The sequence below is a fragment of the Crotalus tigris genome, unplaced genomic scaffold, assembly GCF_016545835.1.
Source record: "Crotalus tigris isolate CLP2741 ecotype Arizona unplaced genomic scaffold, ASM1654583v1 scf7180000017685.4511686, whole genome shotgun sequence".
NCBI lineage: Eukaryota > Metazoa > Chordata > Lepidosauria > Squamata > Viperidae > Crotalus > Crotalus tigris.
Window position 1 is genome coordinate 3,900,001 of NW_024096565.1, and position 9,902 is coordinate 3,909,902.

Here is a 9,902-nt window from a genome sequence, read left to right on the forward strand (position 1 = left end):
GTCCATCAGTACAACATAAGGCCATGGCCCTAAAGAATACCTAGAATTAACTGCTGGAAAATTAACTACCCTCGCCACCACTATTATCAAATTAAAAAAAAAATAACAGTAAAACGGGACAGACCTTGGCCAAACCACGATAAACGGGAAAGACGCATTCGGGGCTACAAGCGAACTGGCGCAGCCGGACTATTTTTTACCCACAGGTCTCTCCTCCTCCTTGCGCTGCCATTCCACCCCGATCCCATAACTGCAGGCCAGTTTTGTCTGGGAGTAGCTGCCATTGCAGCTCTCTTGAGTTAATCTGGGCGACCGCAGCTTCAGAGAAGGAGTCAAAGATTGATCCCACGGCCATTTTAGGCGGTGGCTTTAGCTTGCCAGCTCGGATGCGGATAAAAGTCCCCAAGTTCGGGATGGGGTGTGTGTGTGTGTGTGTGTGTGTGTGTGTGTGTGTGTGTGTGTGTGTGTGTGTGTGTGTGTTGGAGACCCCAGTCTTTCAAGCCTCGCCTTTAAGGTCATTTGCCCTCCATTCTTTACAACGCCTCTATTATGCCCGCTAAGCCGGTGTTCCCTCGGGCATTATTCAGGCGGCACCAGCACTGAAGACGTCTCTGGACTCTTCTGGAGACATTTCTGGTAGGAAACCGTGGACCTCCGCGATCTCCGCACTCTCTTTCTACCCCTAGGCCGAAATCCAGTCCCTGCCCGCCTTGGGAAAGCGGATGCCGGGGCGGCCAAGGTCAGCTCAAGTTCAAGGTCAGGGTTGCCCCAGATGAATGGGGCAACGAGGGAAGGGGCGGACGGGACTCCTATTCCTCCCTTTCCCCCCTCCACCCCGGGGGGGGGCTCGGAGGGAGGAAAAGGCGGCTTCCAACAGGCGGGAGGACCGGGGGCTTTGGCATTTGGAGCCGCGCCGGAGCAGAAGCCGTCCTCCTTCGCTCCAGGCTGCTTCTCCACCGTCTCCAGGAGCTTCCAACCCCGTCCGGGCTTGGGGAACAGGATCCCTCCTTCGGCGTGCTGCGCTGGATCCCGACGGCTCCCTGGACGGGAGAGGGGACAAGCAGGGACGTTGACAGGGCTGCCCACGGCCGTCGCCGCGAAGGCTCTTCCCTCTGGAGAGTCCAGCCCGGAACAACGACTCCCAGCCAGTCCGCCTCTCGCGGTGTGGATGGGTGGGTGGGGGGCTCTGGAAAGCGACGGGGGTCGATGAAGTGCAGGCTGGAGGGAACTTTCGCCTCCCTTAAGCCGGCTCGGCTTGGGGAACCCAGGCCTGGTTTAGTGAAACGGTCGCGGCGCAACCACGGCCTGCAACTTCAGCGCAGCCAGCTCCGGTTCCTCCGGGCTTCTCGGGCGCGGCTTCTCCAGGGAGCAACGTCCCGTGCTGATGGTTTTAATAAAACTAAGGAAAGAGGAAGAGACGGACGGTGGCCTTAATAATATTAAGAGAGGAACACGAGGTTTTAACAGCCGTTCGATTGCTTCAAAGTTTGGGGAGGGTTTTGTTGTTGTTGGTTTTTGTTTGTTTGTTCGTTCGGGTTTTTTTTGCATTGTACCCTGGAGAATGACTGAGTGAATGAATGAATGAATGGGGAGCAGTGGATCCGGCACCGGAGAGAAGAGCGGAGGAAACCTGACTCCGAGGGAGAATGAAACTAGGGTGACAACCCTAATTATCTCCGGCCTCCACTTTCCCTGTGGAAAGTTGGGTTTCTACCTCCACCGCGCAAGCACCCAGATAGCAATAACGCGCGTCTGAAAAGCCAGCGCGGGAGTAAAGTGGAAGTAAGTGGGTCTTTATGCTTTAGCAAACCGATCCGCCTAGGATTCCAACTCCGACTCTTCTCTTCCTTGCCACGGCTGAGATCGTGTTTGAGAGCAACCCGGAGTGGAGGGCCAGAAAGAAACCACTCTTGTCTCTTTTGCGAGTTGTTTGGGCAGCGTGGATCACACGCCAGGATCACGACTCTGCAGCGCTTAGGAAAAGGAAGGAGCTGCGCGCGGTTGCTTTCTGTGTTCAGGCGGTTGAAATTGGGCGGTTTTCGGCAAAGGCCGATTTTTCGAAGATTTCAAGCTATTAAGCCCGGTTCCCTCTAGATTGTTCGAAAGAAGCTTTCAAAAGGCTTGCCTGAGTGAGGATTTCGCATTCAGATCGGAGGACGAAATGTATTCAGCCTCAAAGGGGAAGAGAATTTGGGATGTTTTTTAAAAAGAAGGGGGGGGGAGGAAGGCACCTTTAAATTTCCACTCATGTAGGACAGGATTTTATATTTTATAGTGATAACGTGAAGGGGGTTATACATGCTCCAGTGTATTAATGCATATACAGTCAATATTCTTCTTGGCCCTTATAGTGCAGTAAATTGCATGCACTTAATATCCCCAGCAAGAATAAATGTTGACTTTCAATTAGTAGGCAATTTAAAATAAGAATAATAAAAGAAAAATAAATTATTATTGGAATTATGTAAAAAGTCCTCAGTTTTGCTGAGATGTAGCAAAAATGTATGGCTCTCCTTTAAAAATAAATAAGCCAACACCCCAACTTGTTAGCTTCATTAAAAATTATCATGTAAAAATATAAAAAGCAACACAGAAAACCCACCACTTCAAGAAGTTGGGGGTATTCTTAGAGAGAATGCATGAATGTTATGTTTTTTTAAAAAAACAAGAAACTAGTAATTCTGATATCATTAATTTGGGCCAAGAGGAGTATAAAACTAAAAACAAATGAATTATTTCAATTAAAATCATTCTTCAAACTTCTGTTCATTTTAAAATCCACTTTATTTCCAAAGGGTGAGAAATTAAACCCATGTTAAGTCCTCTGCTGAGCTGGCATTCAGACTGCATAGGTACCCCAGGGGCCTTTCCCCAAGTTTTGCTCAAGGCAATCCTATGTGTGTTTATTGAATAGTAAAACTCACTGCTCATTCTAACTTACTCTCAAATAAATGTACATATGCAAGTTGAGCCTGCAGTTCTGGGGAGGGGTTATAGTATTTCAGTTTTTGAAATGTAAAATGAGTTTTACAATTAAAAAAGAAATTAGCAGTATTTCTTTTGTATAATTTCTACAATTATGTTTGGTTTTAATTACTTTTAAAATCAACTTACTAGCCTCACTCTAGCCAGGTATGAACACTTTTAGTTTATTGGGATAAAGATAAAGATATATGTGGATTAAAAATATCATGGACTGCAGTTTCAACACATTTTATTATATTTCTGTATGCATTACTCTCAAAAAAAATCACAAGAAATGATGAAACCACATAAACCTCCAAATAAAAAAAAATTCTGAAACAGTTTATGCTCACAATTGTACATATTTATAGTTAAGAAACATTCTTTATAAATACTGTTTCCTCTGTAGCAAGTTAATACCATAATTTAATTACAAATGGATAAATATGGCAATAGGTATTTACAAAAGGAAGGGTGTTATTACGAAAAAAAAATCCCTAACGGCACTACTTTATTTTACCTATTCCCACCCCCCACAAATTTCCAAACAGGAACTAGCAAAAAGCACTAAAACATCACATGTAAACCCAGCTAACAGAAAATACATTCACAAGTGTTGGGAAGAAGGGGGGAATTTATCTGGGTCATTTTGAAAACAACATAGAGACTTTGGCACTTTTAAAAAAATCTTTCAGATCTATATTTTAATGAAGTTTACAATCAAAGTTGCCTCTTTTAAAGGGAACACAATATTCAATACCACAATTACAGGAAAAAAAAACATTTGCTTTCATGTTTTTCCCTTCTCCCCTTTTAAAATTGGTGAATTCAAGAATGAAGAATGGGGAGGGGAGAAGAGAAGAGAAGAGAAGAGAAGAGAAGAGAAGAGAAGAGAAGAGAAGAGAAGAGAAGAGAAGAGAAGAGAAGAGAAGAGAAGGATGCTCAGGAGGCAGAAACAGCTCTGTGTGAGAAATGATAAAGGAAAAGCAATCCATAGTTCACAACGTGGACCAATTTCTATACAATAAGAAAAGATTGATTACCACCTAGGATTCCTTTATGTACACTGGGAGAGATGGACGAACTCTGATCTTTTGTTCGCAAGGCGCTTGGAGGCCCAAGGGACAAATCTCTGCATACGGAATATTTGCAAGTGTGGAAGCAGGGGCTGTCTCTGGGTGGGGAGAATCCTTTGCTGCTTTGTAGACTTCCTCTCCTCTTCTTATTCCTTCTCTTTTTTAAAGAGCCCCTCTCAGCATTTCTCAGTCTCTCTCTCTCTCTCTCTCTGCTTCGGAATGTTTCCAATTCAAGCAAAAGGAGAAAAAAAGGGAGTGAATGAGAGATAAAACAGAGAGTTGCAAAAGGACTCTGACTGCTTGGTCCCCAGGGATCTGAGAAGAGTGGCTGCTGTGCTGGGCGTCTTCAGACGTACCACTCATTGAAATTGGAGGTGAGGCTACTATGGCTCCCTCCACCGCCACCGCCACCTCCGGAGCCACCCGTTCCACTGCTGCTACCACTCCGATGAACTGCAGATGCAGCCACTGCTGCTGCTGCAGCAGCGGCCGCAGCAGCTGCGGGAGACAAGTTGGAGGTGGTCGTACTTTGGGTCTCTGTGCTGGGGGACACCAAACCCGGAGGGGTGGAGGATTCGTAGCCAGAGCTGGCAGCGGGCGAGGAGTCCGAGCCTTGTGGAGATGATTCATGAACCTATAAGGCAAAGCAAAACAATTATTGTGGTTGTTCACACCCTCAGTCAGATGTTTAGACAGGATTTGGCATTTTTATCCACCTATCTAGTCCCCAAGGACCTGGAATAGGCCGAGGTTGATGTTTGATGTAAGTTATCATGGTTGGGTGTAAGCTGTGCCAAGTAAAAACTGGCCTTTATAATTGACTGATGATGATTTTGTCCATGCCATGCTCAAGTGGTGCTGTTTTTATTATATTAATAATAATATTTTTCTCCATTATAAATAATGGAGCTTCCCGGAGCTAAGGCTGAGTGTCTCCACCAAAGCCCTCCTTAAAACGGGGTTGTTAATTTCAGTCTTCCTAGACAGCCTAGAGAACCCCAATTCTCTTCTGTGCAAAATAAAGTGATATAAATTGTGACACAGAAAAGCAGGCATTTCTGATTCAACTCCTGGGCTCCCTCTTCCCCAAGACGAAAGCCCCCATTTCAAGGGATCTTTGGCTTCCCAGGAGCCCAGGCCGACTCCCTCCTCTCTCTCCTACTCCCTCTCCCTCCCTGGTCCTCCTAATCCCCTTCCCAGGCCAGTGCCAATGGGTTACCTTCATATGTTTCCTCAGAGAGCTGGGGTGGGTGTAAGATTTGTCACACATTTTGCACAAGTAGGGTTTGTCCGAAGTGTGAACGTGCATGTGCTTCTTCCGGTCGCTGCTGTTGGCAAAGCGCCTGTCACAGCCTTCGAATTCACACTGGAAGGGCTTCTCCCCTGCAAGAAAGAAGGACAGCCATGGGGTAAATCGCTGCAAAAAGGATCAGCCCACCGAGGCCGGATGCAGCCCGCTTAATGAAGGAGTCCGTTTTCAGGGATGGAAAGTCACCTGTAGTGACTGAGTGATTGTACAGAAAGGAGAATATGCCAGGCCTAAAGGAAGACATTATTCAGTGATTAAATGCCACCTTATTTCTAAACACTTTAATTTGATACTTTCTCGAGCTGAGAAGAACAAAAGAAGGCAGTACAGTATGGCGGGACTTAGCTAAAACATGACAATCCGGGAATTTGAGAAAGTTCTTGGAGCTGTAAACTTGGGTTTCCTAGGCAGACATAAACAGAAGGAGAGAGATCACACGTGTGAAAGACAACCTGTGGCCATTGTTTCAAATCCTAAATTCCACGCGGAAAGCAAGAGACCGCGGCCCTGTTTCTATTTCAGGATACAGCTTAGAAGCAAAATTAGCTTCCCAGGTCAATCCAGATTTAATAAAACTAACAAGCACCAGGACAAACGGGTGTGTTTATTATTATTTTTTCATTAATAGGACATTGGAAGTTAATCCTGGTAGATCTGCCTGGGGTAGTAGGTGGCAATGTGGGGGGGGGGGGAGAATGTGGGAGTGTGGAAGAAAATACTTGCAAAATCTTCCGAGCTTTTTCACCCTGTTGCCAGAGTAATTTGTAGGTGTGAGAATTCAACTGCCACAATCTCACGATCCTCTCCCCTTAAATCGGAGGTCGGAGAGATGGGCAAATTCACAAGAAATTCCATTAATACGTAAATTGTTCCTTAAAGGCAAACCGCTCAGTGCCAAATCGCGGCCATCTCCCTTCAAATCAACGCCTCGGATTTGTTAAACCTCGTTAAAAGCTGTCTGGCACCTAGGTCGGCTCTTAACACGTCAACAACACAACTAGGAAGGCCCAGAGAAGTCTTTTCGTTAATACTGATGTCCGGAAATCGCTAAAATATTTGACTTTTTTTCAGCGCCGGGGGCGGGGGGGGGGTGAAGAGGCGAGGCAAAACCAAACCAAACCAAACCTCTGGGCTTAAATGTGACCAGGGGGAAAACACCTTGGAAACTGATGGTCTTTTAATTTCATCGTTTCGACTTAGCAACAAAATCGCGAGTCGTTTTGGCCCTCTAAGTCTGAGAGGCTTCTAAACCTGAAAGTTAAATCCTCCGGCAATTATTGCATAATATAAACAAAATAATGCAAAAACGCTTCAGCGGCTGCGAGTGAGGCTTTCCAAATGAGAAAGCGTTATTTCTTATCTCCTTAAAATGAAATGAAAAGCACCAGCATCGCTCTGCGAAAGGAGGACGCCCCTGCTCTAAAAAACAGAACTCATTTGGGAAGAAAAGCGAATCTACTTTCAGTTCCCTACGTTCCTTTTTTACAAGCGCCGTGTGTTACTCATTCTCCTGGATACTGCAGTTAATGCGCGTATTTCGGTAACTTTCCAGGCTTCTCTCTATTTACTCAGAAATAAATCGGATGGATTTCTAAATCAGGCTCCTCGTGGGGAGTGTACATTTATTGTGCGAGTAATCCTCGAAATCTCCGAGTTTCCCTTTGTTGTTAACGCTCAAAAAAGGACGGAGGGCTACAGCTTGTTTTTGCCGCCTTACATCCCGCCCGCATTTCCAACTCTAGTGCGGTCTCGGCGCTTCGGTTTTTCCCACGGAAAATGGCTGGTTCCTAACTAGATTTACTTAAACGCACGCTTGGTTTTACTCCGAGAAGTGCAAAACTCAATAAGCGAGACTCGCGTGGACCTCTAAATATATTCCTTTTTAAAAAAAAAAAAAAATTGCTCAAAGCTAAAGCTTCGTACTATTTAAAAAAAACCGCAGGGATTAAAATAAACTAAGGGTTTACCAGCCGTCGTCCCTGTAGGTGGAGCGAGGCGCAGGATGGAAGGAAGGAAGCAAGCCTTTCTTTTCGAATTTGAGCCCGAAAGAAGCGATTTTTGCCGACCTGCCCTCCCCGCGGCCCCCATCTAGTCGCCGCCCCTCCCCGCTTTCTTCCTCGTCGGTTCCGACTGACCTGTGTGCGTCCTTTTATGGATCTTGAGGTTCTCGGAGCGGGCGAAGACCTTGCCGCATCCCGGGAAGGGGCAGGGGAAAGGCTTCTCGCCCGTGTGCACGCGGATGTGGTTGACCAGCTTGTACTTGGCCTTGAAGGGCTTCCCTTCGCGCGGACACTCCTCCCAGAAGCAGATGTGGTTGCTCTGCTCGGGGCCCCCGACGTGCTCGACGGAGACGTGAGTGACCAGCTCGTGCATGGTGCTGAAAGTTTTATTGCAACTCTTTTTGGGGCTGCTGAGCTGCTCCGGGTCGATCCACTTGCAGATCAGCTCCTGCTTGATGCATTGCTGGCGCATGTAGCGGAAGAAGGCCCCGGGGTGGTGGTGATGGTGGTGGTGGTGATGGGCGTGCGGGTGGGCGTGCGGGTGGTGAGCGTGGTGTGCCGCCATGTTCATGCCCATGTTCATATTCATGGGGCCGTATTGGCCATGCAGCTGGGCTGCCGAATAAGGGTCAGTTCGGGGGCTGGACACCTGGCGGTACTGATCCGACCGACCGAAGACTTCTCCGGGTAAGCCCAAGCGCATCTGCCCGTTGAGTACGTTGGGTGAACCGGGAGCGCCATGCTGGTCTCCGATGCCCGGGAAGAGCAGGTGGCTCTGCGCCTCCGCGTGCGGATGGTGGAGGCCGCCCGTGGCCGCTGCCGCCGCTCCAAAGAGCCCGTGCTGGCCGCCGCCGCCCGCCGCCGGCTCCCCGAAGCCTCGGCTCCGAAACAAGAAGTCCCGCGGGGAGTTGAAAGGCGGCCCGGAGTAGGAGCCGACATGGGCGGCGTGCGGGTAAGCCGGTGCCTGCGAGCTGAAGGCCGAGCCTTGCCCCGGGGAGAGCTCGTGAGCCGCCGCCGCCGCCGCCGCCGCGTTGAGCTTGAAGGCCCCCAGGTGAGCCGCCGCCGCCGCCGCCGCCGAGTCCACGAAGCTGTTCTGCAGGCTCAGTTCGCGCTCTTGCATCTCCGCCGCCGACGGGGGCGGGTGCCGGGCGAACGTGCCCACTCCCAGCGCGGGGAACTGCGGCCCCGCATCCAGCAGCATGCCGCTCGAACCCCCCTCCAAGGTCCGGGGCTCTGGGCTGCAGCCGACGCCGACGCCGCCGGAGCGAAAGAAAGAACGAACGGCGCTGCCGAGACGAGTCCAGGCGCAGGCGGCAACCCGAAGGGTATTAAAACGGCTGAGGCGGGGGCGGGCCGGCCGGCAGGCGGGAAGGGCAGCCCTGAAGGGACGAAGGCAAAGAGCAGTCCGGGGAGAGGCAGGAGGCGAGAGAAAGAGAGAGAGAGAAAGAGAGAGCGGTGGGGGGGAGGGAGGGGGGGCTCTCGCTTTTCCCTGGGAAAATAAAAACACAAGGCACAAACCCCCGGCGAAGAGATGTCAGCGCCACAGTCACACCAACAGCCTCTCGCACACACAGGCGAGGAGCTATATAGTGAGAGCCGCGCGCGCGCGGGCGCGCACGCACGTACACAGGGAGGAAAAGAGGTGCGCGCACGCGCGGGCGAGCGAGAGTGGCGGCTTTTTCCTCACAAACCGCACGCTTTCCGAAAACAAACACGCTGCCCTCCTCCTCCTCCTCCCCTCTCCCCCCTCCCCGGCCCTGCTCGGGATCACTGCTCCCCTTCTCCTTCGCCGCTGCCCGCCATTCGCTTTGCCTGACGAGCTCCAAACTTGCAGGCGCCGCCGCCGCGGCTTCCTCGGCGAGGAAGGAAACCGGCGCCTCTTTCTTGCCACAACCACCCAACCGCTCACTTTAAGTTGGGAAGGGTGGGAGGGGCCGGAGGGAGGGAGGGGAGGGGAGGGAGGGAAGGAGGGAAGGAGAGCGGTGAGGGGGGGGGGGGTTGGAAGAAAAAAAGCAAAGAGGAAAAAAGAAGGCAGTCCGGAACAATAACGCAGGCGGTGGGAAGTGCCCAATGTGCGTCCCTCAGGCCGGGCGCGGGTCCCACTCAGGCATGGCTAGCGCCCGCCATGAGGAGCCTCCAACCGCGAGGGGGAGCGGGGAGAGCCGCTCCTGTCCTCCTCCTCCTCCTCTCTTTGGCGCGCGCAGAGGGGGGCGTCCTCCCTGGTCTTCCCTTCGCCTCTCCTCCTCGCTTCCTTGTTGAGGTGGGCGCCGCTGCGGTGGTTGGTTTTTATCCCCCGCTCTCCACCCGCGTCTCCTCCCAGCCTCTCCCGCTAGCTGCTAGGCTGGACTGGCAGCTCCTCTCCCACCGCCCCCTTTAACAGCAGCCAGGCCATTATCCAGGCGCCCTCTCATTGGTCGCTCCGGCCCATCAATCCGATCCTTCCCCCCATAGATGGGCTAATCGCCACTCGCGAGTCCCCTGCTTCGATCCGCCTCTCTCTCTCTCTCTCTCTCTCTCCCCTCCCCCTCCGGGTAGCGGGCAACGCTCTCCAAG

At 50.8% G+C, this 9,902-nt stretch overlaps 1 protein-coding gene across 1 annotated transcript; it reads right to left on the reverse strand.

Moving 5' to 3' along the window:
- Positions 1 to 3,204: 3,204 nt before the first annotated feature.
- On the reverse strand, positions 3,205 to 9,048 carry ZIC2 (Zic family member 2). The gene is made up of 3 exons (XM_039337639.1): positions 7,485 to 9,048; positions 5,260 to 5,423; positions 3,205 to 4,674 (listed from the first exon to the last, which is right to left on the reverse strand). The coding sequence occupies exons 1-3, from the start codon at positions 8,548 to 8,550 to the stop codon at positions 4,387 to 4,389; spliced, it is 1,518 nt and encodes a 505-aa protein (XP_039193573.1). The 5' UTR covers positions 8,551 to 9,048; the 3' UTR covers positions 3,205 to 4,386.
- Positions 9,049 to 9,902: the final 854 nt, after the last annotated feature.